The 22,463-nt window shown below is 41.5% G+C and overlaps 1 protein-coding gene across 1 annotated transcript in view; it reads left to right on the top strand.

Annotated features, from left to right (window-relative positions):
- The window catches only part of CENPM (centromere protein M), an 81,994-nt gene that overhangs the window by 36,590 nt on the left and 22,941 nt on the right, over positions 1 to 22,463 (top strand). The window contains exon 2 of the mRNA XM_072127041.1: positions 10,314 to 10,393. Coding sequence (XP_071983142.1) covers positions 10,314 to 10,393 — 80 coding nt within the window. The remainder of the gene's footprint in view (positions 1 to 10,313; positions 10,394 to 22,463) is intronic.

Genomic DNA, 22,463 nt, shown 5'->3' with positions numbered 1-22,463 from the left:
CTTTAAAGAAAAAGGGTACCCTAAAGAAATCCTCAAGGACGCCTATAAGAAAACTAAAGCCCTTTCCCAAAAAGAATGCCTAGCCCCACGGAAACAACAAGATCTTACGGATGACTGGGCCCTAAATTTTATTACTACCTACACTTCGGATCACAATATAATAAAAACCATACTGAACAAACACTGGTCGATTCTAACTAAGGACCCACATCTAGCCAAATCCATCCCCACGGGCCCAAAACTCACCTACAGACGAGCACCCACTCTGAAAACCATGCTGGCACCAACCACATCAAGAAAAGCGAAACCAAAATCCCAGATATCTCTGTTTCCAACCTTGAAAGGAGCATTCCACTGTAACAGTGATAGATGCCTGACCTGTGACATCATACAACACCGTACAAAAAGGTTCACCTCTATTTCAACAGGTGAACAATTTGAGATCACCTCTTTTCTAAATTGTGCTTCAGATTTCGTCATCTACATATTACAATGCCCCTGCATGTTACAATATGTAGGAAGAACCTCACAAACGTTGAGAGAAAGAATGAACACACATCGCAGCAAAGTCAAGTCTGGTTTTCAGTTACACAGTGTATCAAGACACTGTAGATCCCATCACGAACAGAATTTCAATAGCCTAACCCTTATTCCCATAGAACAAATCCCGAAGGATCATCCCGACAGACATAATCAGCTAATTAAAAGGGAAAATTATTGGATCTTTAAACTAAATACACTATGTCCCTATGGCCTTAATGAGACTCTAGAAAGAACTTAATTTTATTACAACTCCCATGTTTTCCCAGCGGGAGGTACCTATTGGCACCCCACCAATTACTCACTCTCTTTTTTACCAAAAACTGTTTCCTCAATTATCCACCACTTCACCCTAAATAATCATCTACTCATACCAAATCATCAGGTTATAGTGCATTTTGCACATCATCCCGTGCGCATGATCTGTCGCACACAGCGCCTGTCTCCCCTTTCCCCCATGTGCGCATGCGTGCGCATCCCGGACTGCGCGTGCGCACAATCTGTCGCATACAGCGCCTGTCTCCCCTTTCCCCCATGTGCGCATGCTTGCGTTCACATATATAAGAGCTGTCAATGGGAGACGCGCCGCACAGCGCTCCCTGCCCAGCAACAGGAGACACCACACGCAGGTCTCCCAGACTACCCGGACCCTGACAAAGTAAGTCTCGCTTACACTAATTTGCACATCAACTAGATTGATGACCTATACCCTACATTTCATACCCCACAGGTACGGACTAACACCTTCCCGTCCATAGAACTAATACAGCGACATTAATTATCGCTAACACCACCAGGGTAAGCCCTAACTCTATTTTTCTTTATCTACAACCCAATGCAATATAAGCTACAAGATGTCATTTATCCCCCCCCCACATATACAGAACTAACACCATCCTAGGGAACAATCGGTGTCCCCCACCACCAGCACAGGAGAGACTGAGGCTATACGGGTCAGTTAATATCTTCTTTACCTCAGACTTCTTTTCAGCTTCACCTTTTATACTTATACTTTACATCATGCTATTACTAGAACCGCTTTAATAATGCACTACCTACTATCATGTTTCTGTATGTTATATATTTATATGTTATATATTTATATATTCATCTAACTTGACTAAATGGCGTACTACCGTATCCTTGTTTCTCGAAACATTGTATACTTGAATTTTATACGTGTATTTTTATCTTGTATGTCTTATATATGACTTCTTTACATGATTTGGAAAAAGTTTTAGTTTTATTATTTATTTTTTAACCTTTATGCATTCATTTATATTGATATTTATATATACATATATTTATTTATATTTTTGTATAATAGAGCACTGTTTTTAAAAAAACTATACGGACCTGAAGAAGGGAGCGGTACGCTCCCGAAACGCGTCGTCCTTGTATGCATCTTAATAAAAGCCTTGTCAACACTGAGAAGCGCGACTATTGGTCCTGATTTTTTACCCCACATCTGTATACTCAGTGAAATCCGGGCGGGCTGGGGTCCTCGGTCGGCTTCGGCCTTCCCTGCTGGCTGCCATCCGGTCCGCGTCGGGGCCGCTGCACCGCGATCCGGAGGTTGTACGTGCGGCGGCCGAAACTACATATCCCGGCGTCCTCGAGGTCGAATGACCGGAAGTGGCACCAAAAAAGGCGCAAAACATCTCTGGGAGCCGGGAAGGCCAGCGGTAGCCTCTTCAGTGGGGGATGGGCTCCCCATTAAGGTATTTAAAGCGGGCTAGTCATGTTGATCTTAGGTCTAAGATCTCTGTGGATTACTGCTGGTTCTCGTGTCTCCTGCACTTTGGTAGTCTCGTTATGGCTGATGAAGCAGACCTGACTTTCCTGCACCCTCCAGTTTCAGTAAGTGGGGTAAATTGTGCAGGAATTGGTTTTACGTTATGTAAAAGATATCGGGTCACTTATTATCCTCCTATTTCCTTTTAGGAAAAAGACCAGGGGTCTAGGGGAAAAGGCAAGGAGGATAAAGGGGATAAGGCTAGTAGGCCTGAAAAATCTGAGAAAAGCAGAATAAAGAAATGCAATATGTGTTTTCATTCTATGCCCGAGTTTTACAGGAAACCAATATGAAAAACCTCTATAGATAACTTTATGAGATAAGTTCATCCAGGAAAGAAGTTTTTTCTTAAGGGATTTATTGAAGAAAAAGTAATGTCTTCAGTAGCCGCGGCTACATCTAGACCTCCCCCAAGTAAAAAAGCGAGAATTGAACCCGACTCATCGCTATCTGAGGAAGGGGACGATTCTGAGGTTCCATCATGTTCTATGTTTGAAGGTGATGATCCGACAGACTCGCAGGAGTCGGTTAAAACTGTGGATTCAAGACACCTGTTCCAACTAGAGGAGTTGGACAATCTTCTGAAAGCCATCAGACAGACCCTAGAGATAGAAGATGTTCTTCCTCCCAGATCTAAGGAAGAGGAATAGTTTGGTAGTCTAAAAACAAAACGTCAGAGGGTATTTCCTTTAAACGATACTCTAAAGGAACTCGTATCTGAAGAATGGCGTGAACCGGAGAAAAGGATAGTCTTGTCCAAAAACTTCAGGAAGCGGTTAATGTTTGAACCGGAGGAATCAAAGCTATGGGATTCCTGTCCCAAGGTAGACGTTCAAATCACGAAGATTGTGAAAAAAACGGACCTCCCATTCGAAGATTCAGCGCAGCTAAAAGATCCTATGGATTGAAAATCGGATTCCTTATTAAGAAAGGCCTGGGAGACGTCGATGCTAAACTTAAAATCAAACCTGGCAGCTACGTCCGTAGCACGGAACCTACTCTACTGGCTCAATGAGCTAGAATCTCACATTAAGGAAGGAATACCGAGAGCAACTATCCTGGAAAATTTTCCGTTACTTACGTCTGCAACAGCCTTCCTAGCGGATTCCGCGGCAGAAGGGATTTGGTTTTCTTATAAAGAAGGAGCGCTTACTAACTCAACCAGAAGATCACTGTGGTTAAAACAGTGGAGTGGGGACATGCGATCAAAATCAAAATTGTGCAGCCTACCATTCTCTGGAGAGATTGTGTTTGGTCCAGAGCTGGATACGATACTTGAGAGAGCCTCATACAAGAAGAAGGGGTTTCCGGAAAATCCAGCACAAAGGAAACTGCCCTTTTGGGACTTCAAAAGCCTAAAAGACAGAGACAAAGGAAAGAGGGGGCGCTGGAGCTACCCAAAAGGAGGTAAAGGAAGGGGGTTTCTCTTCTCCACTCCCACAGATACGAAAAGAAATAGAAAACAATGACGCCAGAGTAGGAGGAAGGTTGTTAAGGTTCAGAGAGAAGTGGACAAAAGTTACTTCAAATCCTTGGGTTCTGGATATACTACTCAATGGATACAGAACAACAGGAGAATCGGGAAGGGAGAGAGAAGGGAGGTGAAGGTATCAAACCTATATACCAAGTAAGTCCAGATCCATGTGGTACGTAATAGTGTGTGGGTTGGACCGGTATGGTAAGTAACACACCAAAGAGAGGCTTCCCATGAGCATACACAAAAACAAAAGGTACCCCTTTAAGGAGGGACAGGGAAAAAGGGATAAAAGGAAGCGCTGTGAAAGACCAAACTGAGTCTGAATAATTGTAGTAAAAAATACTTTATTAATGACTATTTAAGACATAATGATGAAAGCAGGATGAAAATCCTCATACAATGCTGAGGGGGAATGACAGTGCAAGGCGGCGACAACAAATGAGAAATTCGTCACCCCGTGCAGACATAGGAGGAATTACACATGGACAAAGCATGCACATGTAATAGGTAAGGACAGATGGTACATATAATGAAGGCAACAGGTGTAAAGTGGCACACAGTTGCTTAACATGCATAAACATAGGTAATGCGCACAAACAGGTAGAGATAATACCTTACCAATGAACAAAAAGTGAGATGAAGTGGACCTCCACTGTCCGGGATGGCGATATCCCCGACGCGTGTTTCGGCTCGTAACAGAGCCTTCGTCTGTTTATTGGTAAGGTATTATCTCTACCTGTTTGTGCGCATTACCTATGTTTATGCATGTTAAGCAACTGTGTGCCACTTTACACCTGTTGCCTTCATTATATGTACCATCTGTCCTTACCTATTACATGTGCATGCTTTGTCCATGTGTAATTCCTCCTATGTCTGCCCGGGGTGACAAATTTCTCATTTGTTGTCGCCGCCTTGCACTGTCATTCCCCCTCAGCATTGTCTGAGGATTTTCATCCTGCTTTTATCATTATGTCTTAAATAGTCATTAATAAAGTATTTTTTACTACAATTATTCAGACTCAGTTTGGTCTTTCACATTGCTTCCTTTTATCCCTTTTTCCCTGTCCCTCCTTAAAGGGGTACCTTTTGTTTTTGTCAATGGATACAGAATAGAATTTATCAGTCTTCCTCCTACAAGATGTATATCACCATCTTCTTCTATGTCCTTTACATCCCACGGTTTGATCTGGCAAGAAGTGTTGTCTTTGTTCCTGATCTTTTGGAACAGGAGTCACTACCCCTGCTGATAACAATCTGGATTTTTATTCTTCTCTTTTCTTGGTGAAGAAACCAAACGGTGCAAACAGATTGATTGTGAACCTGAAGCGCCTCGAACGACTTCATCTACAGAAAATTCCGGATGGAGTCGGTAAGATCTGCCACACACATCATTTACAAAGATGCATCTAAAAGATGCATATTATCATGTGCCTCTCCACCCACTTTCACAGAAATTCTTAAGGTTTTTGGTCTTATCTCCAGGGGGCTCTACACTTCACTTCCAGTTTTGTGCACTCCCCTTTGGCATATCCTCAACCAAGAACCTTCACCAAGGTGATGGTAGAGGTAGTGGCATTTCTCCGGCAACGAGACGTACTTATCGTTCCCTACTTGGACGATTTACTTATTATTGGCAAAGACCTAGAGAATTTAATTTCATCAAAATTTCACGATAGAAACCTTAGAGAATGTGGGTTGGATAATAAATTATCAAAAATCAGAACTCTTGCCAGCCACTATAAGAAAGTTTCTGGGTGTAAATCTGAACTCGAGTTACCAAATGCCATTCCTTCCACAGGAAAAGGCCGTACATATCAGGAAACAAATAGCGAGGTTCAGCAGAAGATCCATGATCTCAATCAGAGAGGCCATGAAAGTTCTGGGATCCTTGACGGCATGTATCTCCTCAGTGGCCTGGTGTCAGGCACACTCCCGGATCCTTCAGAGGTGGATCCTGAAGTCTTAGAACAAAAGACAGGAAGATCTAGACAAAAAGGTCCTGATTCCTCCTGCGGTAAAAGAAGATCTACTACTGGTGGTTGAGAGAAAAAAAAACCTGAAAAGAGGGATATTCTGGACAAACAATCCATACGTGTCTATTCAAACAGACTCTAGTCAGAAGGGATGGGGTGCACTAATGCCTCATCATTTCTCCCAGGGTACCTGGACAGACGAGGTGGCCAGAAGGTCTTCCAATTATCAGGAACTGCGTGCAGTATGGGAGGCCCTCAGCTCAAACGTATCTCTCTTAGCCCACCATCATCTTCTGGTCTTATCAGACAACATGACAACCGTATCTTATATAAAAAGACAAGAGGGAACCAGATCTCCGCTTCTGAGCGCTCTAACTCAGCGAATATTTTCGTGGGCAGAGGATCACGTCCTGTCCAGCCACTCACCTAAAAGGTCCAGAGAATATGAAAGCCGATTTTCTAAGCAGAAAGAAAATTCTCCCAAACGAATGGTGTCTGAAAAAAGAAGTCTTCCACAATCTGTTATCCCGCTGGAGAAATCCTCAGACCTATTTGCTACGAGAAGGAACACCAAGTGCCATCACTACTTTTCGCTAGAAAAAGGGGAGAGTAAGGAAAATCTAGATGCGTTCTCTCATCCCTGGAACGTTCCCCTAGCCTATGCCCCCCCCCATTCCCCTGATCGCCAGAGTCCTTGCAAAGATAAGTCAGGAGAAAACGAGAACCATATTCAACTTCCCGAACTGGGCGAAGAAAAGCTGGTACCCGCTATTAAAAAGGATGTCATAGCAGGATCCGATAATTCTCCCGCTGTCAAGGGACCTGTTATAACAGGGTCCGATACATCATCCGAACCCGGGAAGGTTACAGCTTGCAGCCTGGATCCTGAATCCAGCTACCTAAGGTCTCAAGGACTTTCCAGTAAAGTTATCAAGACTCTAAAGGCAAGTAGGAAACCAGTCACATTTGCTATATACCACAAAATCTGGAAGAAGTTTTCTTCATTTTGTAAAGACAACCCACCTATCCAATCTAACCCTAATTTTTTACAGGTCCTTGATTTCCTCCAGAAAGGCCTGGAGTTGGGACTATCTACTAGTACCTTGAAGGTGTAGGTATCGGCTCTTAGCGCCTTTTTTGACCAGCCGCTCATTGAACACAGGTGGGTTAAAAGGTTTATTAGAGAATCCTCTAGGTTAAGACCTCAGGTTATTAACAAAACTTCTTCCTGGGATCTGTCCTTAGTTTTGAACACTTTATCAAAAGGACCGTTTGAACCAATTGACTCTTCTGATATAAAAAATGTAACCTTAAGAACTGTATTCCTGATTGCTATCACCTCAGCCAGAAGGCTAGGTGAAATTCAGGCGATATCAATCAGAGAGCCTGATATGAGAATTCTGCAAGATAGAATTATTATTATGTTAGATCCTAACTTTGTTCCCAAAGTAAATTATAACTTCCACAGGAACCAGGAGATTATACTCCCCTCCTTTTGTGAAAATCCGTCCTCCGAGAGAGAACACGAATGGAACTCTTTGGACGTAAGACTGTTATCAGGTACATAAAAGTTACGGAGCCTTGGTGTGTGGATCATAACCTCTATATCCAATTTCAGGGGAAAAATGAGGGGAGGAAGGCTTCAAAGGCAACCATTGCTAGATTGCTGAAGACGGCGATATCCTTATGAGATCCAGAAGACACCGGTCTCTGCAGGAATACGAACGCATTCTTCCAGGGCTATGTCCACATGAAGAGGAGCCTCGTTGGAGCAGATCTGTAAGGCTGCAACGTGGTCCATCCCTTCTACATTCTCAAAGCATTACAGACTGGACTTACCATCTTCAAAGGACTTTCTTTCGGACGCAAGGTTCTGCAAGCAGTAATCCCTCCCTAAATCCTTACTTATTTTGTAAAACTCCAGGTGGGCTGTCATGGGGGGCGAAGTGGAAATCATGAATTAGTTACCTACCGGTAATTCCATTTCCATTAGTCCACCATGACGGCCTATATATTCCCACCCTAAAGTAAAGTTCTGCTGTCTAGGTTTGTGGATGAAACTTTGTATGTGATTATAATATACTAATAAAACTGTTGTATCCTCCTCAAGTGTGGTTATTTTGGAATCACTGGCGGGAGGATGCGGGGAGGGAACTTTTAACCTCTCTTCTTCCTGTCCCTGCAGAGGTCAAGGGGCATCCTCCAGGTGGGCCGTCATGGTGGACTAATGGAAATGGAATTAACTAATTCATGATTTTGGCCCCAGTGACAATTGGAGTTTAAACATTTTTTGCTGTAATGGGACCAGGGACTATCAATAAAGCTTCATAACAGACACCTTACATCATTGCAATCTGGGACTATAGTAACATCCAGAGAGCTTCACCAGAGGTCAGAGGGGTCTGTCTGTAAGTCGGGTGTCCTTAAGTAGGGGACCGCCTGTATAACATTCGGGACCTTGGGAAAGCTGGGTGCCTAAATAAACACATTACACACAGAGCTTCCTGAACTGTGCAGGCAGAACTAATCAACCTTATCTGAATCACTTATAGACAGCAGCTGGGGATGGGGCCTTGTGCCTCTCAGGGATAACATAGTGATTACATCATTCTCTGGTGCAGTGAGAGGAAAAGCGGCGATCGAAGCAATGGAGCGCGACAGCTTCATTATCATTTTATAGTAGTTTTTTCAGCACATTTTTTCAAAAAAATTTCAGATTTTGTTGATTCATGCAGGGAAATGTGATGAGCATATCTTCTCAGGAGACCTATGGAAGAAGATATGACATAATTAGATTCAGGTGTAGCCACACCCTTCTCGCATGACAAAGTGGGCAGATTATGAGGTTATCCAAAAGCATGTGGGCATAAATTCATTCAGTTTGAAGGGGATGCAACCAGTTTTGTAGAACTGTACCAGGATTTTCATTGGTTCTTCTCAAAGGATCTCTATACCAATCCAATTCGTAAGAGGTCTGTTTTTTTTTTTTTTTTTTAGTTTTTTTTTTATTATACTTTTTATTTTATTTTTTTTGCTTTTATGTAAGTCTCAGAAATAAATGAAAAACACGATTGATATTCAGCTACAGAGCGGGGAGGTAAAACCAGACTCCAAATGACGGTGACTGTCCTTTTCGCACACTCGTGCGTCTAGCAGTTTTATCTGTGTCTGTTTATTTACCCATTTATGTTACCTATAAGCATTGTGCCTTTTTGGATATTAAATTGTTTTTTAATACTTTTCTCCCTTGTGCTCTATATTTTGCCATAACTCTGAAAAGGTGAGTTGTCACTAAGCTGTGTTAAGATAATCCTTTATTAGTCCCACAGTGGGGAAATTCACAAGTTACCTTGTGAGTGTCTCTGTGCTAGCAGTAGCTATAGGCAGTGTGGATCCAGGTGAACTGTATTGCACCTAGAAGAGTGTGTATCTGGGTGTAAGTGTGCGGTCCTGGTGTAGGCATCTCTTAAGCTGTAATTGCGAGTATTGATAAGTGTATGAAATAAATGTGTGACTATTGGGGAGTAGAGTGACTCTGTTCAGTAGCGTTCCGTGGTGTAAGTGGTAGGGGGGTATATTACGTGATTGTGCGCCCCTGGGCTGTGCGTGCATGGTGTGTAGTGTCGGGGATTCTGATGCGTTTGGTTTCCCAGACTTAATTGGGAGTAGAAATTGGCGTCAGGATGCCATTTTTGTAAGTGGGTGGAGCTTAAGGGTAGATTGTGAGGACTCCTTTGCGCAGGTGCACCCTGTGCTTGAACCCGAGAGTGGGGGTTCATCACACTGAATATAACCAAAATTTGTTGAAAACCTATTAAAACACAAATAATATACACAAAAACCTCTACAACTGTAGGTACTTTTTGATTTTGTTGCACAATGGCTTGCACTGACATTTTTCCAAAGAGTAAAAATACCATTTTGTCTATGATTCTTGTAAAGGCGTTAAAGGAAACCTACGAGTACAAATGGTCGCTGTAAGCTGTAAATACCGAGCACCAGCTCAGGGTGAGCTGGTGCCGGAGCTTAATTTTGTTAGTGTTATAAACTGCTGCATCCCGGTTTAAACACTTTTTAATGTTTATAGCTGTAGCTGCTTCAGCTCTTGGGGCGCACAACCGTGAGTGCGCCTACATAGGAAATGCCGGAGACGTCGCGCGCGATCACGGTCGCGCGCAGCGCCGAAGCAGCTACAGCTATAAACCTTAAAAAGTGTTTAAACGGGGATGCAGCGGTTTATAATACTAACGAAAGTAAGCTTCGGCACCAGCTCACCCTGAGCTGGTGCTCGGTATTTACAGCTTACACCGACAATTTGTACTCGTAGGTTTCCTTTAATGCAACCATTCCCCCCCGCTCTGCCAGTGAAACTGATTTGTAGGTTTCTTTTCATAAGATTCATTATATTACATCTATTTTCCTTAGGCTCAAGAAATAAAAATGCTATAATGTTATATAGTTGGTTAATATCTTTTTTTATAATTTTAAGATCCACAATTATGCATTTATCTGATCTTTCTTTATGTAGTTGGTTGGCTCAGAGGAGGGCCATCGGGAACTAATTGCTAATACAATTCTGAGAGAGACGGGAGCCTTCAATGTAAAGATGTGAGTATATAATTAATAATTAGTTTGAATAGTTAATGTAGCTATCTGTGCCTTAACAGAAACAATTCTCTACAGTATGGCTTCTGATATTACACCTGCCCAATTATGTTATATTAATATTTAAAACGATGGGAAATTTGTGTAACATGTGAGGTAACAGTGTGGCATACTGCTCCCTAGCCATGTGAACCCCCAGCAATTTATTTAGATGCGAATGGCGCTGTCGTCAGTCCCTTTACATGAGCATGAGTGTTGGATCCCCAGCAATCTTACCGTAGCCAATATTTAAAAATTGCAATCTGCTCCACCAAAAAATATTAAAAACAAAAAAAACAGTATTTTAAAAGCATGTTAAGATGTGATCACATGAAAAACAGGTGCTGCGTTTTGGGCCTTACAGTATCAGTCTTTATTCAGGTATGAATTGGGATTAATGCTGTAGGATCCGAAACCTGTTTTTCTTGTGATCTCCTGATAATTATAATTATTATATATCATTTATTATTGATAGTAATAAAATGATTTATACATTTATTTTTTCTGATGCAGATAGCCAAAACGGAAATATTGCAATGTGTGTTGTCTTAGAACCTGAAACCTTGGAACGAATTTGCGCCATTTTCTAATGGGCTCTGTTTGTATATGCACTTTAACTTCTGAGACTTACATAAAAGTAATAGAAAAATTTTGATTTCTTTTGTGTTTAGCTATGAAAAAATTTTAAATTTGGCAAAAATTTCTAAAAGTTATTCATTTTCAGAGTTCAAAATTTTCTGCTTTTCAGGCAGATAGTTATAGCATCCAAGTAACTTTATAACTAACATTTCTGGAATGTCTGCTTTATATTGGCGCATAGGGTTTTATCCATCCTCTCTCTTTTCTAGGTTGTTAGGAGGTTGGGTGCAATTTTTCTCATTTTTATGAAATTCATCAAAACCCTTTATTTAGAGGCACATGTTCAGGTTTAAGTGACTTTGAGAGGCCTAAATGGCAGTAAAACCCCGTAAATCACACCATTTTAGAAACTACACCCCTCAATGTGTAAAAAAAAAAAAAATCAACTTTAAAAAGTGTGTTAACCATTTAGATCAGGGGTGGCGAACCTATGGCACAGGTGCCAGAGGTGGCACTCTGAGCCCTTTCTGTGGGCATTCAGGTCATCGCCCCAGCTGTTGACATAACTGCATTATCTTTGGAATTCATCCTGCTGGACCCACCATTCTTCCTACACAGAGAGACCCTGGAGAGAAGCTACAATGAGAGTCTGAATTTATCCTCCTACCTTCAACTGTATTGGTGGCCTCAGGGGCCGATACGATTGAATGATGTGGAAGAACTGGTAGCAATAGGTTGTAGCTTAAAATGCCATGTTGGCACTTCACGGTAATTAAGTGGAATTTGGTTTGCAGCTTGGGCACTCTGTCTCTAAAAGGTTCGCCATCACTGATTGATGCTTCACAGGGGTTAAAACAAAATGGAGGTGTAATTTACAAGCTTTAATTATTTTTAGACAACATATTGATTTTGGCCAAAAATTAAACCGTCACAAAGTATTAAATGACAAAAAACTCCACAAAGTTTGAGACCCAATTTCTCCCGTGTATGAGGATGCCCAATATGTGGTGGTGACTGCTGTACGGGCACCCGGCCGGGCATAGGACGGAAGCAGTGCCAATCGGAGCAGATCTGCATTGTCACATTTTACAGGCTATAAAATGTTTTTTTTTTTTTTTTTTGTATTTTGGACTTATGGGAGATTATTATTTTTGGATGAGATCCACTCTTCAGGTACATCATTTACGTGGGGGCTCAATGGCTAATAATCAGATTTTATTAACTCTTTCTTGGTGGTGGTTATAATCATTTAATTCTTGTTTAGCATTTTTTTGGCCAGACGTTCACCATACCATAGAAATGTTTTATCTTTATTCTATGGGTCATCGTGATAACGGGGACACCACATTTATGTGGCTTTTTTATGGTAAACTTAGGGCAACAACAACATAAACAAACTTAGGGTAAACAACATAGGGCCACTTTTATAAATTTTTCCAGGGCCACTCTTTATACCCAGTCCTCCCCTGTGTGTGTGTATGTGTATATATATATATATATATGTGTATATATACACACATATATATATACACACGTATGTCCGCTAAAGGAATCTGTACCATCGTATCACCCCATGCTTCCCAAAATCCATTCTCCATTCAGCCATTCTCTGCTGCTGCTGTGTCAGTTGGAAACTGAGCCATAATTGGTTGCTGTTCCGCCACAGGTCATTAATATGAGCTCTGAGCTTTGATTGGCTATAGGCAATGAGTAAAAGACGCTTATATCTGTCTGTATCCATCTTACTTCACACATATGGGGAGATTTATCTTAAATTTCTGAGGTAAAACTGTTCCAGTTGCCCATGGAAACTAATCGGAGATCAGATGTAATTTTATAAACCGCTGCCCAAAAAAAAAACTTGAGCTCTGATGGGTTGCCATGAGCAACTAGAGCAGTTCTGCTCCCAGACACTTCGGATAAATCTCTCTATAGACAAAGTGACAGTTAGAGGCAGCCACTGTGGTGGGAGCGCCGGAGGCAGAGGCAGCCACTGGTGGGAGCGCCGGAGGCAGAGGCAGCCACTGCGGTGGGAGCGCCGGAGGCAGAGGCAGCCACTGTATGCATATAATATATTATGCATATAATATATATATTTTTTAACCCATTCAATTTTGTTATAGCTAAGAGCAATTACTTACCATCCCGGGCAGCACCGGGAGCTACAGCTAGTTTTAAATAATAGAGGGTCAAGCACAGAATCCTGGAGTAAACCACTTGGAACTGGTGACCATTCTGTGTAGGAATCATTGACCACAGCTCTCTGGATATGATACATAAAACTGTTAAAAGATCAAAAAGAAGACCTTAAGGATAGGGACAACCGTGAACAGGTCACTTTTGGCAGTTTCATGATGTGAAGAAAATTGTTGAGAAATACTTGCCAATATTATCGGATCCAGAATTGCAATGCATAATAACGTCTGGTGTTAAATTTTATTTTGAAAACGATGTACTCGGAGAGCGCATTAACGCCTGTATGCGTCTATTACGCATGTAAAGGTATTTTTACTCCTGAAAAAAGTCCCAAACAGATAAATCTGCGGGGCGTTTTCCCCTCTCCGTCGGGGGCTGCAGGGGCAGCAGTGGCTCCTTGATACCAGTCTTGCAGTTTAGAAGAGTGTGCACTGTGGAGGCCAGAACTTCCTGTCCTGCACCAGTCTTCTGTCTTCTGACAGAGAGGGCTCATAACGATGGGGCTCTGGAGGTCAGACACTACCGGGTTGCCTGAAGCTGAGGGGAGGAAGTTTACACTGCTCCCTCCATGCAGAATTGAGTGCTGCCTCTCTTCCCTCCGCCATGTGTGATTGATGCTGTGGCCACTGGACAGGCATTCAAGAGGGAGGTGTGAATATTCAGCAGTGCACCGGAAATGATGCATGGTACCATTATATGCAGTCATGATTAAGGGTGGGTGTTCCGCTTGAAATGCATTGACACGTTTCAAGCAGAGGGGGATAAGAGACACGGAGCGGGATAAGTGACAGAGAGAGATGTGATGTGTACCCTCTCTGCATGTCTGTATAAATGGAGCCCCAGTCTTGAAAAAAAAATCTGTGTTATCCCCCACTCCTAAAAATAAAATGGGTGGCCAGTAGAGATGAGTGGACCAAACTTCCAGTGCTTTTTATCGATAACAAAGCGCAACTTTAAAGTCACGTAATGGTGGAAAAAATGCACCACAGAGGCATATCTTACTTGAGGATGCAACACCATATTTATTAACTGAGAATTTTTCAAAAGAACGCAAATTTAATCGCAAAGCTACACCACATAGGAGGTGGTGTATGTGGGTACATTGATACTTCAGGGTTTATCTTACCGTATATACTCGTGTATAAGCCGAGTTTTTCAGCACAAAAAATGTGCTGAAAAACTTCCCCTCGGCTTATACACGAGTCAATACTGTAAAAAAAAAAATTAAAAATGGGCAAAAAAAAAAAAACTTATTTACTCACCCTCCGGTGGCCCCGATGCGCAGCGCTGCTCCCCTGATGTCATTGCGGCTCCTCTTCTGGCTTCCCGGCTCCTCTTCTTGCTTCCGCGCCGTCTTCTGTCTTCTTTAACATCGCGTTGGGCGCCGCCATTGTTCTTCTCTCGTGCGGCGCCCAACGCGATGTTAAAGAAGACAGAAGACGGTGCGGAAGCAAGAAGAGGAGCCGCGATGACATCGGGGGAGCAGCGCTGCGCATCGGGGCAGTGCTGTATACTACTGGGGGCAGTGCTGTATACTACTGGGGGCAGTGCTGTATACTACTGGGGGCAGGGCTGTATACTACTGGGGGCAGGGCTGTATACTACTGGGGGCAGGGCTGTATACTACTGGGGGCAGGGCTGTATACTACTGGGGGCAGGGCTGTATACTACTGGGGGCACGGCTGGGGCGGCTGTATACTACTGGGGGCACGGCTGGGGCGGCTGTATACTACTGGGGGCACGGCTGGGGCGGCTGTATACTACTGGGGGCACGGCTGGGGCGGCTGTATACTACTGGGGGCACGGCTGTATACTACTGGGGGCACGGCTGTATACTACTGGGGGCACGGCTGTATACTACTGGGGGCACGGCTGGGGCGGCTGTATACTACTGGGGGCTGGCTGGGTCTGTGACCAATGCATTTCCCACCCTCGGCTTATACTCGAGTCAATAGGTTTTCCCAGTTTTTGGTGGCAAAATTAGGGGTCTCGGTTTATACTTGGGTCGGCTTATACTCGAGTCGGCTTATACTCGAGTATATACGGTAATTTCTTTTGGGTGGGTTGGTGTGAGGTTTTTTTTTTCTTTTTCAACTTGCTCATATTTTTGGTGCTGTTTTTTTCCGCTGCAAGCTTGGTTTTCTCCTTTGCACTGCATCTATCTTCCCTTGGTTTTTTTTCCTTGTGTTCACCCAAATTATTTTCAGCATTTTTTTTTTTTTAAATCTGCGCTTATGCTGGCGATAAAATATACTGTATATACCAGATTATAAGCTGAGACCCCTAATTTTACCACCAAAAACTGGGAAAACCTATTGACTCGAGTCGAGGGTGAGAAATGCATTGGTCACAGCCCCCCCAGTATACAGCCAGCCTGCCCCCCAGGTGGTATGCGGCCCCCCAGGTGGTATGCGGCCAGGCCGGCCTGCCCCCCGATCATGGGTGTTAACCCCTAACACTCCGCGGTCGCAATGCCCGCGGCGTGTTAGGGGCATTTAAAGTGTAAGCTGTATAAGAGCTTGAACAAGTGATCAGAAGATCAAGTTCAAGTGTAAGTTCAAGCTTACATGTAAATAGAGGTAAAAATAATAATAAAAATTACAACAGTTATGCCGCTGTAAAAATGGCAATACTAAAACAAATGCAATTTTTTTCTATTCTAGTTTTCTTTCAAATTGGACAAATATAAATAAAACTATATAAATGAGGTACCACCGTAATCATAGTGATCCGTAGAATAAAGATAATATATTATTTGTTATGCTACAGTGAACACCCCCCCCCCCAAAAAAAAAGAATTGATGATTTTATTTTCCTCCACATGTAAGGAGTTAATATAATTGCTTCAATAAGTTAAAAACCCATTAAAATGAAGTTTTTTTTACAGTGGATCTCGTCTTGCAGAGAATAAGCCCTTAATTGTCTAAATTGCCCAAAAAAAAAAAAAAAAGATTGTATAGCCTATTCCTGACGCGCATTGTCATAGAATGGTGCGGTGGGTAGTGACTTGCCAACACTTTTCATACACGGTGATCGGGGAAAGATGGCAGCTGTTCCTGACAGCTATCCATCCTGCCCCATGGACCAGAAGGGTTACATCCCCCCCCCCCCCCCATCCTCCTCCCGCTGTTCATGATCGCTGCTATTGGGTCATCAATGCAGACCAGCCAATAGAAGCGAATTTACTTATGACGTCAGTAATACCGATCACCATGTCTGTAGATACTGTGATCGGGGCAGGGTGGCAGCTGTTCCTGATGGCCACCAACTTTGCCTTGCGGTCTAGGGTGGTTTTACTGCCCCCCTCTGTCCATGTTTGCCGCTATTGGCTGGTCGATTTGGTCCAGCCAATAGCAGCAATATTCGTCACAATGGGCATTGCTAGGGTGAATAAGAGCAACACTTGGCGATAATTTCCCTACGGAATTTCTCTGCGGAAAACGAAGATATGGTACAAAAGCGCTGGTCATGTACATTGTACAGATGATGCTGTACAACTCTTACGAACTGTTCCAATGTGCAGGTCCTGCCGTATAATTTCTCCATTTTTTAAGAGGAAGATATTAGGAAACTAATATTTGGACAAGACGGACCCAGTACCTCTGGATTAGATGTTCCCGTGTTTTGCCAGGACAGATAGGACTCAATATAGAGTCTGTTCCAAAAGAGGAGTTAGGATGGACACTATATACTACTAAGAGACCTGCGACAACTCCAGAGTGACAAAAGTTTAGTTGGTCCCTTGGTATATTCTACCTCCTTATACGCAACACATTCACAATTCATGCCCAACCTGTTGTGAATTCATTTAGGTAAAATGAATAATTGTAACAACTGTTAGGTAATGTTGCTCCCTATAACCTTCGATTATTTCATTGCGGGATGTAGTTTGCAAACTAGGGGCACTTGTGGGTTTTATGTTTTTTATTTAGGGTTTTCTATTTCCCCTTTAAGTCTCTGGATTTGTTAGCAAATCCTTAATAATTCTCCAAGTTCTTTCTTTTCTTTTTTCTTTTTCTTTTTTTTCTTTTTCTTTTTCTTTTCCTTTTTCTTTTTCTTTTTCTTTTTCTTTTTCTTTTCTTTTCTTTCTTTCTTTCATTCCAAGTGCTCTATCATTTCGGAGCCCTGCTGAATTTTCTGGCTAGCATTTAGGATCACATGTTGGGTCTTTCTCGCATCAGGAAATATGGCTTCCTAATCAGAGAGCTGACATTTTTACAGTGACACCTAATGGGTGCAACATAATGGGCACTGAACTTTCTAGAAATTAATTGCAATTTCCATCTTGGACTCCATTGCACATCATATTTGGAAACCACCTGTATGTTCAAATTCTCATTTCACCGCGTGTATTGCTCTACATCACATATTACACATTGCTAAATTCCCCAAGGGGTGTACATTCAACAATTAGGGTCACTTTTCGGGTTTTACTCTGTTTTGGTACCACTAGGGCTCTCCAAATGTATCCTGACACAATTGAAGGATTTCTGTCAAATTTGGCCTCTAAAAGACAAACATCCCTCTTTTCCTCTACTGTGCGCCCATAAAGCATTTTATATGCACATGTGGGGTATGTCTACACTCGTGAGAAATAGTTTTACACCTTTTTCGGGGTTATTTCCTATATTATCCCTTGTGGCTTACAAAAATTAGGGGTAAAAGTGACATTTTATAGGAAAATTTTCACCTTTTTAAAATTTAGGGCCTAATTGGATCATTCACCTGTAGGGGCAAATACATATATTACACATTGCGAAATTCTCTAAGGAGTGTGCGTTCAAATATTAGGGTCACTTTTCGGATTCTTATCTGTTTTATACCACTAGGGTTCTCCAAATGCATGTCAAACATTTCTTTCAAATTTGTCTCTAAAAGGCAAACATCCCTCTTTCCTTCTACTGGGGCGCACACCATTTTATATACATTTTGGGGGGCTATTACATTTTATTATCCCTTGTGGCTATAGAAAATTAGGGGTAAAATGACCTTTTATAGAAAAATGTTCACCTTTTTCCTTTTAGGGACCTAATTGAAGCAAACACCTGTAGGGGCAAATACACACACATATTACACCTTGCGAAATTTTCCAAAGGGTGCATTTCGGGGTTCACCTCTGTTTTGGTACCATTAGGGCTGTCCAAATGCATCTTGACACATGAAAACTTTTTCAGCTATATTTGCACTCCAAAAACGAAACAACGCTCTTTCCCTTCCAAGTGCCCCCCTGTGCCTGTACAGCAGGGTACAGTGACAAAATGGGTAATGGCTTACTCGGGAGGAATTGCACTAAACATTGTAAAATACATTTTCCTTTTTAACCCATTGTGAAGGTGCAAATTTTAGTGTTCAATGAATCTATTGTAAGATAAAATTACATTTCTGTAATTTCACTTAAATTTATTTTTCACCCTCATGAAACGCTCATAGGGTTAACTAAATTCCCAAAGGGTGTTTTGAATATTTTGAGGGGTGTAGTTTCTAAAATTGTGTCATTTGTGGGGGTTTTCTGACATGTGGGCCTTATAAAATCACTTCTAACTAAATTGACCCTCCAAAAGTAGGTTTTGATGATTTTCGTGAAAATCTGAAAAATTGCACCTAAAGTTATAAGCCTCCTAACATCCTAAAAAAAGGAAAAGATGTTTAAAAAATGATGCCAAGTTAAAGCAGACATATGGAAAATGTTAGTTATAAAGTTATTTTAGTGATATGACCAACTTTCCAAAAAGTAGAAAATTTTTAATTTGGAAAACATAGATTTTTTCCAAATTTCCATTTATTTCATAAATACTAAACATAATGCTTAAATTTCTCAACCAACAAACCAACATGAAGTACAATGTATCGTGACACAAAAAACTGTGACAAAATCAACTGGATATGTGTTCCAAAGTTATAACAACTTAAATAGACACATGTCAGATTAAAAAAAAAAAAAATGGGCCGTGTCAGGAGGTTGAAAAGTGGCTTCGGCTTTAAGGGGTTAAACTTGCGGTTATGCTTGCGCTATAATATGCCTACTCTAAGCAGCTTACAGAGCATGTTTGTTTCAATAAAATTCTTTGTGTTAATAATAGTGTGTTTTTTTTCTTAGCGACACTCTTCATAGTTTACCATGGTAGTGGTGCTGTCTAGTTGATGGTGCTCATTACTGAGGGCTGGTCTTAATGTTCGCCTTTTTGAGGGAGGAAATTCACACTAATGCCAATACTATTACCCCGGTACTTACCCCCATAGGGGTGCCGATGAAGAGCTGTGGGTCAGGTAGTAGGGTGAGCGCAGGCTGTTATTGTTGCGCTGGAATAGCCCCCTAACAGTGGGCTATCCCAGCTCCGTAATGGCAGACTGGTGCGTTTATTTTTGTATCTGGCTGATTTGTAAAATGGGGAAGGGGGGGACTCGGGGCACACCTCGGGGCTTTCCAGGGGACTGCTTCTGCCCCGCAATGCCCCTCCCACGCCATAGGGCTGTGGTGACTAGTCCCGCATGAATACGCCAAACCGTGTATGGCCCTGCAGAGTCTGCTAGTTTTTATCAGAGGGTTCATCACTGTAGGGTTCAGCATTCTGAAGGTATGTTTGGTTCATAATGTATCAAATGGTAGATTTTCATTAACCCCTTAATGCTGAAGCCACTTTTCACCTTCCTGACACGGCCCATTTTTTAAAAATCTGACATGTGTCTATTTAAGTGGTTATAACTTTGGAACGCTTTAACATATCCAGTTGATTTTGAGATTGTTTTTTGTGACACATTGTACTTCATGTTGGTCGAGAAATTTAATCAATATATTTAGTATTTATTTATGAAATAAATGGAAATTTGCCAAAAATTTTGAAAAAAACAATGTTTTCCAAATTAAAAATTTTCTACTTTTTGGAAAGTTGGTCATAGCACTAAAATAACTTGATAACTAACATTTTCCATATGTCTGCTTTAACTTGGCAACATTTTTCAAACATCTTTTCCTTTTTTTAGGATGCTAGGAGGCTTATAACTTTAGGTGCAATTTTTCAGATTTTCACGAAAATCATCAAAACCTACTTTTAGAGGGTCAATTTAGTTAGAAGTGACTTTATAAGGCCTACATGACAGGAAACCCCCACAAATGACACCATTTTAGAAACTACACCCCTCAAAATATTCAAAACAACCTTTGGGAATTTTGTTAACCCTATGAGCGTTTCATGAGGGTTAAAGATAAATGAAAGTGAAATTACAGAAATGTAATTTTATCTTACAATAGATTCATTGAACACTAAAATTTGCACCTTCACAATGGGTTAAAAAGGAAAATGCATTTTACAATGTTTAGGGCAATTCCTCCTGAGTATGCCAATACCCATTTTGTCCCTGTAGCCTGCTGTACGGGCACAGGAGGGCACTTGGAATGGAAAGAGCGTTGTTTCGTTTTTGGAGGGGCAAATATGGCTGAAAAAGTTTTCATGTGTCAGGATGCATTTGGAGAGCCATAGTGGTACCAAAACAGAGGAAAGCCCCAACAAGAGACACCATTCTGGAAAGTACACCCCTTGGAGAGTTTAGCAAGGTGTAATTTGTATTGTTGCCCCAACAGGTGTTTGATTCAATTAGGCCCCAAAAGGGAAAAAGGTGAAAATGCTCTCAAAAAAGTCACTTTTACCCCAAATTTTTGTAAGCCATAAGGGGTAAAAGATGAAACAACCCCATAAATGTGTAAAACTATTTCTCCTAAGCACAGAACTGCACCACTTTTGCATATAAAGTGTTGTATGGGTACACAGTAGAGCTCAGAAGGGAAAGAGGGGCTTTGGCCTTTTAGAAGCCAGATTTGACAATCATCCTTTACAAGTGTCAGGATGCATTTGGAGAGCCCTAGTGGTACCAAAACAGAGGGGAACCCCAACAAATGTCACCATTTTGGAAAGTGCACCCTTTGGAGAATTTAGCAAGGTGTAATATGTGTATTTTCCTCTACAAGTGTTTGCTTCAATTAGGTCCCTAAAAGGAAAAAGAAAAACATTTTCCCAAAAAAGTCACTTTTACGGCTAATTTTTGTATCCCATAAGGCATTTAAGATAAAACAACCCCAAAAAATGTGTACTAGCATTTCTCCCGAGTATAAAATTGCCCCACACATGCAAATAAAATGTTGTATGGGTACGCAGTGAAGCTCAGAAGGGAAAGAGGGGCGTTGGCCTTTTAGAAGCCAAATTTGACAAACATCCTTTATATGTGTCAGGATGCATTTAGAGAGCCGTAGCGGTACCAAAACAGGGGAACCCCAACAAGTGTCACCATTTTGGAAAGCATACGCCTTAGAGAATTTAGCAAGGTGTAATATGAGTATTTGTCCATAAAGGTGTTTGATTTAATTAGGGCTTATATAGGACAAAGGTGAACATTTTCTTATAAAGGTCATTGTACCCCTAATTTTTTATAGCCACAAGGGATAAAAAAAATGTAATAACCCCGCAAAATGTGTAAACCTATTTCTCTCGAGTGTAGAAGTACCTCACATGTGTATATAAAATGTTGTATGGGCGCACAGTAAAAGGAAAGGGGGAGGTTTGCCTTTTAGAAGCCAAATTTGAAAGAAATGTTTGACATGCATTTGGAGAACCTTAGTGGTATAAAACAGATAAGAATCCGAAAAGTGACCCTAATTTTTGAACGCACACCCCTTAGAGAATTTTGCAATGTGTAATATATGTATTTGCCCCTACAGGTGAATGATCCAATTAGGCCCTAAACATTAAAAAGGTGAAAATTTTCCTATAAAATGTCACTTTGTAAGCCACAAGGGATAATATATTAAATAACCCCGAAAAAGGTGTAAAACTATTTCTCACGAGTGTAGAAGTACCCCACATGTGCATATAAAATGCTTTATGGGCGCACAGTAGAGGAAAAGAGGGATGTTTGTCTTTTAGAGGCCAAATTTGACAGAAATACTTCACATGTGTCAGGATACATTTGGAGAGCCATAGTGGTACCAAAACAGAGAAAAACCCGAAAAGTGACCCTAATTGTTGAATGTACACCCCTTGGGGAATATAGCAATGTGTAATATGTGGTGTAGTGTAATACACGTGGTGAAATGAGCATTTTGAACATATAGGTGGTTTCCAAATACGATGTGCAATGGAGTCCAAGATGGAAATTGCAATTATTTCTGGAAAGTTCAGTGCCCGTTATGTGGCGCCCCTTATGAAATAATGGAGGGGTATAGGGAGCAACGGGACCTAACAGTTGTTACAATTATTCATTTTACTGA

This window comes from Engystomops pustulosus, chromosome 10, assembly GCF_040894005.1.
Source record: "Engystomops pustulosus chromosome 10, aEngPut4.maternal, whole genome shotgun sequence".
Lineage (NCBI taxonomy): Eukaryota > Metazoa > Chordata > Amphibia > Anura > Leptodactylidae > Engystomops > Engystomops pustulosus.
Note: the sequence above shows the minus strand (reverse complement) of the source record. Positions and strands in the feature narration are given on the sequence as shown.